This window comes from Hyperoodon ampullatus (genome assembly GCF_949752795.1).
Source record: "Hyperoodon ampullatus genome assembly, chromosome: 15".
In the NCBI taxonomy this organism is placed as follows: Eukaryota; Metazoa; Chordata; class Mammalia; order Artiodactyla; family Ziphiidae; genus Hyperoodon; species Hyperoodon ampullatus.
In genome coordinates this window covers 9,231,532-9,246,133 of record NC_136928.1, presented here as the reverse complement: position 1 = coordinate 9,246,133, position 14,602 = coordinate 9,231,532, and the positions used below count along the sequence as shown (strand labels likewise).

Here is a 14,602-nt window from a genome sequence, read left to right as displayed (position 1 = left end):
ATTGCCGCCGGGCTGAAAGGAAGGAGTCATTTCAAGACAGGAGGGAGAGTCAACTCCAGAAAGCAAATCCTCACTCGAATTTAGAGCAGGGAAAAGTTGGAGATCTCTCTCTCAATCCCCCTCTCCCTCCTTCTGTCTGTCTGTCTGTCTGTTTCCCTCTCTCTCTCTCTCTCACACACACACACACACATCTGGAAAACCTGAATGAAAGCTGGAAAAACTTGCCTTTTAAAAACCTGGGGTTCTTAACTGGAAGTACTGCTGATGGGCACCAGAGGCTCAGAAAACTCCTCCCACTGTGAGCAAATCGCCCCCCCCCCCCCCCCCGAGATTCTCCAAAGTTTACATCAGATTCCCAAAATGGACGGGGACTTAAAACAATTAAGATACCCTGCCTACGAAATGCTCCGTTAAACACCGCTCAGAAGTTAATCGGGCAGGAGTCTGGGCTGTACAGGGAGGTGGTGGAGTGCACCCAAGCCTTGGGTGGGAGGTGGGAGAGGCCGAGCACACCCAGTTGCTTTTATAACTTTTTCTTCCTGAAGGGTCATTGCTGTAAAAAACCCCTTGGGGAGTTTAGAGCGGAAAGAGAGCGACCACTTTTTGCAGACCTAGTATGTGCGTCCTAAATGTCGTCATTTAATCTTTGCAGTAATCCTTCGAGTTCGCTGTTAATCCTTCCTATTACTCTCCCAAATCCCTTAAGAGGGCACTTACTGGACTGCCGGCTTTCGTGGTTCCGGGTTTTAACTGAATGCACACACTGACTAGTCCCCTCTTTTACAGACAAAACTTCCCTGCGATTGCCTTTGTTTACATGAACTTGCCTTTAAAAATAGCCTTTCATTTATTTCTTTGGTCTATTTCTTTCCATCAAGAGCCACCCTCGGAATTGGCAGCGTGAACGCAGACGTAAGGGCAGGAGCTAGTACGATTTTCGGTTGAATTTAGAAGACAGTCCCGGAGCCTCACTTTTCCCTTCTGGCTCACGGGGTGGCCGGCGGCCGGGGCAGGGTTTGGGCGGGAGAACCGGGGCCGCGGATTCCGCGGCTGCCTCCGCGCGGGGCAGACGGGCGGCGGAGGGGTTGGGCGGGGTCGGGGTTCTTCTGCCTCACGTGGCCGCCGCCTCCGGGCTTGGGGATGAGGCGGTCGCGCTAACCGCGGAGGGAGCGGGCGAGAGGCGCGGGGAAGTGGGCGAGCGACCCCGCCCCCTGCAGCCCGGCGCGCCATGGCGGGCACCGGGCGAGTATGGAGCCCCGCGGCCGCCGGCCAGCCGAGCCGGGAGGCCACTGTTGGTTCCCTCCTCCCCTCTGCGCCCCAGGCCTCGGAGCCACCGAGAGGAGGATGAGTCCCTGGAGCTGGTTCCTGCTGCCGACCCTCTGCCTCCTGCCCGCGAGCGCAGCCCCTCCGCGCGGCGCGCCCGCCTCCACAAACTGCAAGCTCAAGGCCCAAGTAAGGCGCGCAGCGGGCGCGGGCGCGGCGGCCTCCCGGCACCTCCTGGGGGTGGTTACCTTCCCAACCGCACTGAGCCCCGTGCTCTCGGACCCCGAGCCGACTCAGCGGGCCGGGCTCCCACCTTGCACGGCGGCGCCTCCTAGCTCGCGCTTCCCGCCCAGCCCCCGGGTTCCCCTTTCCGGCGGGGGCGCAGAACTCCGGCCACACGAGACCCTGTCCCCCAGCCCTCGCCATTCGTCAGCCGAAGGGAGTCCCTGGCCGGGTCTCCCGGGTCTCGCCAGCCTGCTTCGCTGGCGTTTGAGGGACGAATCCGCGAAGACCCAGTGGGCCCGGGACTTGGGCACATTTACTTTGAAGTTTGTTCTGCCTGCTCGTCCCTAGCCTTTCATTTCTGCTCGTTTCGAAATGGTAATAGCTCCCAGCAGCTGCTTGATTTAACCTTCGTCTATTCAGTGCCTGAGTTAGGAGGAATGTGGGGGAAGCTGAAGCCATCCCTCTTGTTTTACTGATATGGGAAACTGAGGCTCAGAGAGGGACTTTTGTGCTCCAGGTTACAGAGCGCGTTGGTGGAGAGACCAGGTCTGACAGCCTAGCGTTCACGCGCCCGGCGCCTCCTTAGATCTTCGCATCAGCGTTTTGGGGTGAGAGGAGACGAGGTGAGAGAGCCCCAGTGACCTGCCCGTGTCCACCCCGCCCTATAGGAGCAGAAGCCGAACGGAAACCCGGCAGGTCTGGCGTCCCCGGGGCTGAACCTCTTTCGAGAAGAGCGTTTCCATTTCCTGATCAATTTTCCTACGCTCGGAATTTTCTGCAGGTCTGAAGCCCCTCTCTTCTGAGCTCCGTGGAAGTTGACTTTTGCGAGTTTACATCGGTGGGTCCAGTCTCTGTGGATCCCTGGCGCTGGGGAAGGTGATCGTAGACTGAGTGCCCTCGGACGCCGGGTGCCGGAGTTCGGGGTCTGCCCACTTTCGGTGACACCTGCTCAGCATCCGGGGCCGCGTCCACTTCCCTCCGTGATTTTATTCATCGTCTTAACCACAGCAAGGGAGAAGGTGACCTCATTGAGCCGTTCCTGGCGCACAGGGCTGCCCGGGAAGCTGCACTGTGTTCCTAGGGCGCCCTGGGCTGCGGACGCGCGGAGGTCGAAGAGGGAAATCCTCACCAGGGATCGTTCCAAACTCTGCTGCGGTGTGGCAGCTGCGGGCTTGTTATACAAGGCAGAAGTCCGTCCTTTCATATGAAAGCAGAGTGCCTTGCACTTTTGCGAATCTATTACCAACTCGTAATAATATTATTGAGTGGGTCTTGATAAGGTCTCTGTTTCTCCCTTCTGTTGAATCTGTCTTCGTGGGTCTTTTAATCTGTCGGTTCTCATACTTTTTGGTCTCATAGTAAAACACTTGTGTGGGTTAACGGAAATATTAATAAAACGCAAGAATACACAAGCGCACATGCCATTGACTGTCGGAGGGTGATGTTATCTAGAGACTTGTAGCCTCTAGAAAATTCTGTTTGTACACTTGTGAGAGAATGAAAGAGGAAAATATCTTTGTATTATTATGAAAATAGTTCTGATCTTACAGACTGCTTGAAAGGGACTTGGGGACATTCACAAGTCCCTGGACCACACTTTGAGAATCAATGTTCTATTCTGTGAGCAAATTGCCTTGTCCTGTGTGGAGGTCAGAAGGTCAGTCAGTGGCAGGGCTGTCTGCTTGATCTGCAGGCTGTAGAGGGCACTGTGGGTGGGTCCCCTAGGGGGTTGGGGTGTTGAGATTGTAGAGGGAGGCTGTGGAATCCAGCCTCCCATCCGGTGTGGCAGCTTCCTGTAGCTTTCTGGAAGGACTGTGGCTTGATAGCTGGCTTGGTTTTCAACTTTCGTCAATCATTAGAGAGGTCTTCTGAGCCAAAGTCCGCCACAGACAAGGCAGGCTTTACCCGGAGCAACACACAGGTTGAGTCTGTTCCTTATCAACACTCAAACACAACTCTGGAGTGTTCTTACCATTCCTGCTAGCATTGTTTCACATTTGCTGTTTCTTCATCCAGATATCCACATGCTTGCTCCCATACTTCCATCTGGGCTTTGCTCAGATTCTCCCAGTGAGACCCTTCCCGATTACCTATTAAAGATTATGTCACTCCCACCCCCATTCCCCAGCCACCCTGCCGTCCTATCTGCTTTTCCGACTTTATTTTCCTGTGTAGCACTTAACCACCATCTGATAAAAATGTTTGTTCATTGCCCACCCACCCCCAATATTCATAAGCATAGGAATTTTTGTTTGCTGCTGCATCCCCAGTGCATACAAGAGTGCTGGGCCATAGTAAATGCTAAATAAATATTTGTCGAATGAAAAGGGCAAACTAAAGCCAACTTACTTTAATATCATTCCAGCTGGTCTGCTGAAGGGCCCTCTTGGAAAAGAGCAGTTATCTCAGGTCCAGGAGCTGGATGGGAAGAGCTGAGGGGGCCCGTGGCTTAGGGATTTAGCCCACATTACACAAGCTGTCATTGTGCTACTTTGTTTCATTGTATGGATTACACATGTGTGTTAAAATCTCCGGTGAGGTGATTCAGTCCGCAGAACTTGGCATGTCTCTGTCATCCATGGACATGTCTTCTTCTTTTAAAAGAAACCTGTTCATGGTGTTAAGTTTTTTTTTTTTTTCCCCTTGAAATCATCAGAATGTTAAGATACATGGCTCCCTCTAGTAGCATGTAGGGGCCACAATTACAGTGAAAGGGGGGTGGTAGAGCCATTTTGTTTTTCTTTTATGGAGACAAATAGCCCTTCTCCTGAGGGTGTCTGTGTGAGGCAGGGGCAGCTGCACCCCTAAGATCAGTGCAGCAGCCTAGGCACTCACCTGTGGGCAAAGGCAAGGTAAGAGCTCCCCGATCAGAAGCCCTGAAGACTCGCCTTTCAGAAGGGCCTGGTAGAGAGGTGTCAGTAGCCAGAGTGGGAGACAGGGTGCCCTCCTGGGTCAGAACAGAACTCCATGTATTGAAGAAGCTCCACAAGATAAAGATCATTTCTTTAAAACCACTTTAAAACCCCTGGCTTAAAAAAAAAAAAAAAAAAAAAAAGTGGAAAAGCCCCCCACCCCCCAAGCTGTGTTATCCCGAAAAGAGAGAACGGGAAAGGATGGCCCCCTGAGGAGTTAAAGATGTCAGTGTGGGTTCATCTGGGTAGGTCACTGAGGCCCAAGACGGGGAGCTGGACAGAGCCTCTCTAGATGTGGAGTCAGGTGGTCCTCCCGGGCGATGGTGCACATAGCAGAGTACGAATTGAAAAAGATGTAAGTCTGAATCGCGAGGGATGTCTGTTGCATGCTAAGGCCGCCTGATACGGTGTTTAAAACCTGGGGCTCAGGAGCCAGCCTGCCTGGCTTCAAATCCTGGACCCACTACTTAGCAGCTATGAGACCTTCTGTAGCACAATAAACCTCTCAAGGCCTCGATGTCTCTGTCTGGAAACTGCCAGTGTCTTACTTAGCTGTGTATCCTTCCTTTTCCTCTCTTCCCCATCTCTCCTATGTGGGCACTGAGCAGGCGTTCACCCCCACCATGCCACAAAAACCGTTCTCGTCTGGGTCGCCAGCGACCTCCGTGTCGCTCTATCCAGAGGTCAGTTGTCCAGATCCTCGACTTATTTAGTCCATCAACCACACCCAACCCACTGGCTTACTGTCTCCTCCCCGAAGCTCTTCCTTCAGCGGGCTTCCTGCTCTTCTGATTTTCCCTGCTACCTCGCTGGCCACTTCTCTTTTCTGGCTTCTCTTCTTTCCCTGGACTTCACAAGGTTGGACCATTTCTAGACCCCTTCTCTCCTGTTTGCACTTAGTCCCTTGGAGATCTCATCTAGTCCTATGGCTTTAAATAACATCGAAATGATGACAACACCCTCTTTTTCATCTGGGGCCCAGATCTCTCCCAGACTCCAGACTCATGCATCCGCCTATCCACTCGACCTCCCCACTTGGATGTCTGCTTGACATTTCAACTCAGCGGGACCAGCACCAAACTTCTGACCTTCCCTCGAATCCTGTTCCACCCCATCTTCTCCATCTGGGTTGATGGTAACTTCATCCTTTTAATTAACCGATTCGTCAGCAAATCCTGTTGGCTCTTGCTTCCAGAATACAGGCAGAATCTCATCTCTGATCACTTCTCATCAAGTCTGTCACTGCTGCTCTGTTCTCTCACTTGGGTCGTTTCAGTAACTTCCTAACTGACCTTCTTTCATCTGCCCTCATCTCTCAGTAGTCTGTTCATCACAGCTGCCAGAGTGATCCTGTCAACACATTAACTCAGCTCGTTTCACTTCTCATTAAAAACCTGCGCCAGCTTCCATCCTACTCAGCATAAAAGCCTCCACCCTTCCAGGAGCTCGGGGGCCCTGTGCGGCCAGGCTTTGTTGACCTCTCTGACCTTTGCCTCCTGCCTGCCTCTTGAGCTGTCCAGCTGCAGTCATGCTGGCCTCTTTTTTGCTCCTCCAACACATTGAGGGCCTTTCTGCCCCAGGGTCTTTGCACTTGCTGTTGCCTCCTCTTGGAGGGATTGCTCTTCTCCCAGATAGTCCTGTACTTTGACCTCTTACCTCCTTCATGGCAAGGCTTAAATGACCTACTGGACATTCAGGGACTTCCCTGGTCACCCTATTTAAGACAACATCCCTCCTCCACCAGTACTTCCTGTTCCCCTTCTGCTTCTGTGTTCTCCTCAGCAGTTACCATTAACATACCGGAGGCAGAGACCATACTTCATTCACTGCTGTATTCCTAGTGCCTCATGCCTGGAGCCGTGCCTGGTGCTTGGTGGGCACAGCATTGATAGGTGGGAAAGAAATGAGTGTTGAACAAATGCAGCAGAACCATCCATGTGCAACGCTTGGATGGTGCCTGGCACACAGCGAACAGTCAATATCAGCCAGCTGCTTTCAGCATCATTACTGTCAGTGCATGGCTAGATGCCAGAACATGAGTACTGTTTTTTAAAAAACCTGAGCAGACACTTCCCTGGTGGCACAGTGGTTAAGACTCCACGCTCTCAATGCAGGGGGCCCGGGTTCAATCCCTGGTCAGGGAACTAGATCCCACATGCGTGCCACAACTAAGAGTTCGCATGCCACAACTAAGGAGCCATTGAGCCGAAACTAAGGAGCCTGCGACCTGCAACTAAGACCTGGTGCAGCCAAATAAATAAATATTTTAAAAAATCATCAACCAAGAAATGTTCTTGGAAAAATATTATAAATAAAAAAAACCTGAGCAGTTTTCAGTGAAAAGATCACACAATAACCCTATTTCTAGACTCATACTGGTTGAAAAGACACCAATAAAATAAATAAGAAACTGAGAATGGATACATGTAATTGAACAGACTTTGTTCCTGAAGAGACGTGTAGGCGTTTTGAGGTAGGATGGGACATTAGGGACATTAAGTGTGTTGGGCGAAAACAAAGCAAAGCCAAACCAAAATGAAACACCTCCTCACCACTCCCCACCAACCCCACGCTATGATCCTGCAGTATGGGCTTGGTTTTTCTTGGAATATATTTGTTTACTATCATGGTCTCCTGATAGATGACAATGAATCGGGTGCCCATGTGTTTAATAATATGTCAACCATTTGCCATGTCTCCAGTTGGAAACTGTGTAGAAATCCTTTGGTAGATTGTGTGGAGCTTGTGTAACCAGATGTATAGGTCAGTGGTCTCCAATCATATCATCATCCAGGACCCCTGTGATCACCAACGCTTCCCACTAAAATGAACAAATAAAACAAACTAAACCTATGCTTGGAAGGCCACCTCTAGCAAACCAGTTGCATTTAAAGGTAATTATTCTGTTACCCATTTAAAATTAACCAAAGCCATAACTGTCAACCTCAGCTTTTGATTACTGTCTAACCAGTGTTTTTCTACCAGCTTGATCTCATTTTAACCAACACTGAGACATTTGATTGCTTAATTAGACTTTGGCAACCATTTTTTGGTAGACTACAGTTTCCATGTGCTTTTTGAAGTAGTATTTAAATAACCCTGGGGACTCTCATTACTCCCTAAGAGGATGCCTGAGGACTGGCTGGAGACCCTGTACACCATTCATCTCTTAATACTAATTCAATCGTTAACAGGTTTTAAAAATTATTTTAAAAATATATTCTTTCTCTCATTTGTTCAGTCATTTAACTTTTACTTGTCTAACTTGTTTATTACCATTACTTATGATAGGGGTTATTATCTGACTTTCACCGCCTGAGTTCCATCCCTGGTTGGGGAACTAAGATCCCCCAAGCCATGGAGCACGGCAAAAATAAATAAATAAAAATAAATCTCAGTGGGGTGGCCGAGACAGAAGCAGAATTGAGCATAATTAGTGCATTCTTGAAAAGCTGGGTGTGTGAGCAGAACTATAATTTGAATACTTTAAAAAACAAGGTCACAGGCTGGAGGCTAATGAGATAAGCCCCGTCTGGTGTGCATGGTGTTTTGAGAAAATTGAGGTCCCATTTCCCGATTGGAAGATTTTATTTAATATCGGGATTTCTAATTTCTTTGGAAAAGTCCCTTCTGGGGCACCAGGCCTGTTCCCCTGTGGCCAACACTAATGAGGCTGCTTAGCGAATGTCCTTTGTGGAGAGTTGTGGGCTTGTTGGCTCCTGACCTCCCCCTGCTGTTATGTCACCCCAGCCCACGTGTTTCCCTGCCTCTGCTCTCCTCTGAGTGGTCCCATGGTGTTTTTGTGAAGGTGACGGGGGACAGGTGGTGAAGAGCAGGCTGAAGAGAGTAGGGCCCCTGCTTTAGCCAGCTCCACCCTCATGGGTCTTATATTTTGAGATTCTGTGTAATATTTCATTTGAGACCAGGTTGCTGCTGCTGAAACAATGACACAGAAGTGCAAATATAGTTGACCCTCATTATTTGTAGATTTCATGTTTGTGAATTTGCCAACTTGCTAAAATTGTTAACCCCAAGCTTGTGGTGCTTTCACTTTCACGTGCGGATGTGCCCAGAACTGCGAAAAAGTTGAGAGGCCGGATGCACAGGCACCCAGCGGAGGTCGAATAAGTCAGTGCTCTGGTTTGTCTTTTCACCCCTCGAACTAGAAACAAGTAAACAAGTGTACTTTTTGTAGTTTACTTAGTGCCACGTTTTTTTTTTTTTTTTTTTTTTTTTTGCATTTTTGTGCTTCTTGGAGGTGATTTCACTGTTTAAAATGAATGAAGTGCTGTCTAGTGTTCCTAAGCACAGGAGGGCAGTGATGTGCCTTAGGGAGAAAATACATGAGTTAGATGAGCTTCCTGCAGGCATGAGTTACGGTGTTGTTGGCTATGAGTTCAATGTTCACGAGTCAACAAAATATACTAAAGAAGGTGCTTTTCAACAGAAGCACACATAAAACATAAAACAAGGTTATGTATTGCTCTGTTGACTAAAACGTTGTGACCAGAGGCTCGTAGGAACCTAACCCTGTGTTTCCCCTAGGAGCAGTGGTTCAGTATCCGGTAATTCAGTGTTCACAGTGACTTTATAGAACATAACTATGATACATAATGAGAGCTGACAGTAAACTGAAACCTCACAATCCAGGAAAACATGCTACTTAAAAGGCTGCTGAAATGAAGCCTTTGTAAAGAGAATGAATTCCAAATATTCTTTCCTATAAAACATGGATTTTCACATCTCTGGGTTGCTTGATGTGGGGCTCGCCCCATGCGTATATCTGACCTTTACACTTGAACTCCTTGAGGGCTGCCCTGTGCACTTCTTTGTACAGTAGCTCTTAATAAACAGATGTTTCATAAATGCCTGCTGTTGAGACTGAGAGACACTCAGGGCCAAAGGGCAAAGTGGCTTGGCCTCAGGATGTAACCAGTGCTCAGCCTATAAAACTGTTGGGTGAGATCGTGGAACCATCCAGTTCTCTGCTGCTGAACCAGAAGGCTTTTGTAAGAGAGAAATGCAGGACAATGCATGTCCTAAAGGGACGGGGCAAACTGTGCAATCAGGGGCTTCTTAGGACTGTGGAGTCAACCTTGGCTGCACATTGGAGTCACCAGGGAAGCTTTAAAAATATCACCTCTTATCTCACCTCCAGAGATCCCATTGTGATTGATCTGGGATGAGACCCAGATATCGGACTTCTAGAAGCCTTGTAGGTGATTCCAAATGTGCAGCCAGAGTTGAGAGACTCTGCCTTTGGGGTTGTTGAATTTGAGATCTGAAGAAGTAGAAACCACCAGGTGTGCCTGGGAGGTAACAGTGGGCTCCTCAGGTGTCCCTTACCTGTACCAGGTGCATCCTTGTAGTCCCTTGAGAACCCCCTCTTTAACTCCTGTCCAGTTGCTAGAGCAGGCATGGGGCAAACTCAGAGCTGGTGATTGTATTGCTTTCTCATCTTTAATCAACATTTTGATGAGAAAAGGGAAGGGATGCTGAAATTCAGTCTGCTTTGAGGACTCCTGCCCCTGGTAGGTGAATCTGCCTGGACTCAAAAGTCTTAGCTCTATTTTGATCATTTTTCTCCTGCAGGGTGACTTGTCTCTCTAGTTTACCTCTCAGGTTCCTGTCCCTCCATATCATGCCTTGATGTTGTCTCTTTTCCTTTTAGCAAAATGAGTTGAATTCCTTCTTGTGGACCATAAAGCGAGACCCGCTGTCTTACTTCTTTGGCACCATCCATGTCCCATACACCCGGGTTTGGGACTTCATCCCAGACAACTCCAAGGAGGCTTTTCAGCAGAGCAGCATCGTGTACTTTGAGCTGGACCTCACAGACCCTTACACTATCTCGGCCCTCACCAGCTGTCAGATGCTGCCACGAGGTGAGAACCTCCAGGACGTGCTCCCCAGGGACATTTACTGCCGCCTTAAGCGCCACCTTGAGTACGTCAAGCTCATGATGCCCTCGTGGATGACACCTGACCAGCATGGTAAGGGTCTCTATGCAGACTGCCTGTTCAATGCCATCGCGGGCAACTGGGAGCGGAAGAGGCCCGTCTGGGTGATGCTCATGGTCAACTCCCTGACCGAAGTGGACATCAAGTCCTGTGGGGTGCCTGTCTTAGACCTGTACCTTGCCCAGGAGGCCGAGTGGCTGAGGAAACAGACGGGGGCAGTGGAGAAGGTGGAAGAGCAATGCCATCCGTTGAGTGGGCTGAACTTCTCACAGGTAAGACCCTCTTTGTGTGTAGGACTTGGTGGCAGTTGATTGTGTGGCTGAACCTATTGAATTACAAGACTACAGGAAATAGACCAGAAGCACAGTTGACCTAATAATTGTCTTTGCTCAAGAAATTTATTCTACGGATGAAAAAATAAGCCTGTCAGTCACTTTTGTCACTTATCTGTGTATTATCAAGAAAGAAAACTTGTTTTTTCTTGTTATCCCAGCAAGTATTGCATGCTTTTGTTACTCATTTTAATTCGGGTCGTTGTTTAGGAAAGTGAAGTCCAGACTGGCTGTCCCGGGGAGTGGCCTGGGTCACAAATGATACCGGCCGTGGCTGTTTCAGGTAACATCAGTCCCTTTGAGATCATTGCTGTCTCTCTTCAGGACACTCACCCCAGGACATTCCTTTCTAAGGCAGAGTTATGGTCTTGTACCCATTGTTTAGAGATCCTACCCCAGGGCATTAGAATTTAGGTTGATTTTCAAGAAGTTCTTCACTTCTCATAAGACAAGAAATACTTTATTAAAGTGTCATTATTTCACTGAAGTTTCTTGTTGCTGTTGATGTTTTAAAGTGCCTTAGATACCTCTAGGGGCCAGTGGGAATTTTGCAATATGAAATAAGTATTCTTGTTTTGCAGATAGTCTCAGTGATTGGCTTGGGTTGTTGGTGCGCAGAATAAAATCCAGTCATCCAGGCCTTAGAGGATCTTGAAATACTGAAATTGGATTGTTATTTAAAGGTTTAAGAACATTCAACAGCATAAAAATGCCATTCCTGAATTGATAATGAAATTTTTAGGGAATTTACCTTGCTAAAATTCTATAATATTAATAAATACTCAGATGCTAAAATATAGTATTTGTTTGGCATGTTGAGATTTATAGATAAAATAGGGGACTGCTAATTTTGTTGGTCTCCTAGGGGAGTTTTTCTTGCATTGTTTTGGAAACCTGCAAAGCCAATATTCTAACTTTTTCAATGTCTGCATTTAATACAAATGTTTTGAAAAAGAAAAGTACTTTGATTTAAAGGCTCATTGATTTTGACCTTACAGGTTTGAAATTTGTGAGCATTTTTAACTGAGCCAAAGCCTTCTTTCATACTTCCAGTTGCTGGGAGACAAAGCCTTGGAAGTAAAATATTAGCTTGAGCAAGATATCTTTGCATGCATGTGTGTATCATCTCTTAAGGTGATACGTTTACGAAATGTTTTAAGCACTGTAGTTATAGTATAGTTATACACTGGGGTGTCATGTTGATTTCATGACATTCTTAAGGATCATATAGGTATTTAATATTTACAAACTAAATTTCTTATAAAACCTTTTTTTAATTGAAGTATAGTTGATTTACAATATGTTAATTTCTTCTGTACAGCAAAGTGACTCAGGTATACATATACACATAGTTTTTTATTCTTTTCCATTATGGTTTATCCCAGGACATTGAAAATAGTTCCCTGTGCTATACAGTAGGACCTTGTTGTCCGTCCATTCTGTATGTAATTGTTTGCATCTACTAACCCCAAACTCCCAGTCCATCCCTCCCCTACTCACCTCACAACCTAAGTGTCAGCTCAGTGCATTTTAGCATATGCATATACCCACTACCAGATCAAGATGTTGAACATTTCCATCGCCCCAGAAAGTTAGTGTAAAGTTTTCATCGCAGCATAACTCTATAGAAAATTGCACCTGATGAATTTTCACAAACACAGACCATGTGCCCCATACCCAGGGCAGGAAACAGAACAGCTGCAGCTCCCCAGAAGCCCTTCAGTCCTACCCCCATCCCCACCCCAAGGATCGGCACTGTTCTGAAAATCTTTGAGCATAACTTAGTTTGACATTTCTAGAACGTCACATAAATGCATTCACCCAGATGCTTCTTTGGTGCTTGGCTTCTTTTGCTCAGCATTACCTTTGTGATTCACTCAGGTTGCTGTGTATAGTTGTCCATGGACCATTCTCATTGCTGTGTAGAATTGTAGTATTCCATCCGAGTTTTGGGTGATGGCTGATGGAGTCTCCCTTCTCGGTAAGCAAGATCATTTGTACTCATTTTGATAAAAGACGAAACCTAACTCATTCCCTAGGGCCCCTGTCTTCTGCTCATTTGAGGGGTGGTTGGTTCCTTCCTCCTTGTTCTGTAGCAATCCTTTCTGTAGTTCTTCTTCCTTTTTTTTTTTTTTTTTTTTTTCTGTCCACATGCCAAGTCAGGGCCCATCTCTGGGGACTCCAAATGGCTATGGCTTCCCCTTCTGGTGGAACTGGACTGGGTCAGCTTCTCTCCATTGATTTAGATGGTCTTTGTTTTTAGCATATCACCATTACACACCCCCCACCACCCTCTCTCTCTCTCTCTCTCTCTCTCTCTGTTTCTGGACTTTCCGTTTCGTTTCATTTTTCTGTTTGCCTATTTCTGTGTCAATATGACATTCATTCACTTTATGCTATATTAAAAAATGGATAATGATGTTGCTTTCCTTAATGATTCTTAAAACCATTTTGATTAAGATTTTGTTAATTTCTAGATCAATTTGGGAAGAACTGAGGCGTTTCCTCACATTAAGTCCTGTAATCCAGGAGCATGTTATCCTTTCCATTCAGTTTAGTCCTCTTTTGTAGTGTTCTTGATCTAGATTTTGCTCAATTCATAGGTTTATTCATTGTTTTTAATATAAACTTTGTTGGTGTAAAGACTCTTTTCTCATATTTTCCAGCTGGTTACTAATTTTTATATATTCATTTAACCACTTAATTGAAATCTTGTATGCTAACAATGCTAGTTGATTCTCTTGTTTTCTTAGTGTTCAGACATATCATTGATAAATAACTATTTAGCATCCATCTTTCCACAGTTTGTCTCACTTCTTTTTCTTGCCCTAATGTGTTGGCTAGGATGCCTAAAACAGCATTAAGTAGTAGTGGGAGGATCAGGCATCCTTCCTTTCCCTAACTTGAATGAGAAAGCCTTTGATAGTTCACCATTAAACATGGTGCTGCTAGTTGATTAGTATTTATGATGTGAATGAAACATACTTGAATTTCTATTTTGCTGGGACTTTTTTTTTTTTTTTTTTGCGGTACGCTGGCCTCTCACTGTTGTGGCCTCTCCCATTGTGGAGCACAGGTTCCGGATGCACAGGCTCAGTGGCCATGGCTCACGGGCCTAGCCGCTCCGCGGCATGTGGGATCTTCCTGGACCGGGGCACAAACCCATGTCCCTTGCATTAGCAGGCGAACTCCCAACCACTGCGCCACCAGGGAAGCCCTTGCTGGGACTTTTATCAGAAGCAGTTGTTGAGTTTCATCAAGATCTTTTTTCTTGCTTCTGTTGTGATCTGTCACAATGTTTTTTTTTTTTAAAAATGAGATATAATTGATATATAACATTATATTAGTTTCAGATGTACAACATAATGATTTCATATTTGTATGTATTGAGAAATGACCACCACAATAATTCAAGTTAACATCCATGACCATCCATAGTTACTAAAATTTTTTTCTTGTGATGGGAACTTTTAAGGTTTACTCTCTTAGCAACTTTCAGTGATGTCTTAATCTTATGACTTTCTTTGTTTGACCTCTATCTGTAGATTTCTCAGATTTCTCTTCCCTGCCCAGCTGGTCCTAAACTTCAAGGACCATGGTGTGAGCTCATCAAGAGTTACCCTCCTAGCCACCCATTCCTATATTCATTTAGTCAACACACCCATTGAATTCCTATTGAGTTTGGTGCTACATAAAATGATAAGGTGTAATCTGGTTGTTGCTCCCTAGAACCTGAAGTCTTTTTTTTTTTTGGCTGTGCCATGCCGCATGTGGGATCTTAGTTCCCTGACTGGGGATCAAACCCATACCCCCTGCAGTGGAAGCGTGGAGTCTTAACCACTGGACTGCCAGGGAACTCCTGAACCTGAAGTCTTTATAATACAGCTAACTAGCTTCTCAAGGGCAGGAC

General features: G+C 46.6%; 1 protein-coding gene across 1 annotated transcript in view; it reads left to right on the top strand.

The window, feature by feature from the left end:
* Positions 1-1,344: 1,344 nt before the first annotated feature.
* Positions 1,345-14,602, top strand: part of TRABD2A (TraB domain containing 2A) — a gene marked incomplete at its 5' end in the record, with an annotated part of 53,529 nt that continues 40,271 nt past the window's right edge. Inside the window, 2 exon segments of the mRNA XM_079720490.1 lie at positions 1,345-1,452; positions 10,072-10,632. Of these exon segments, the coding sequence (XP_079576616.1) occupies positions 1,345-1,452; positions 10,072-10,632 (669 nt within the window).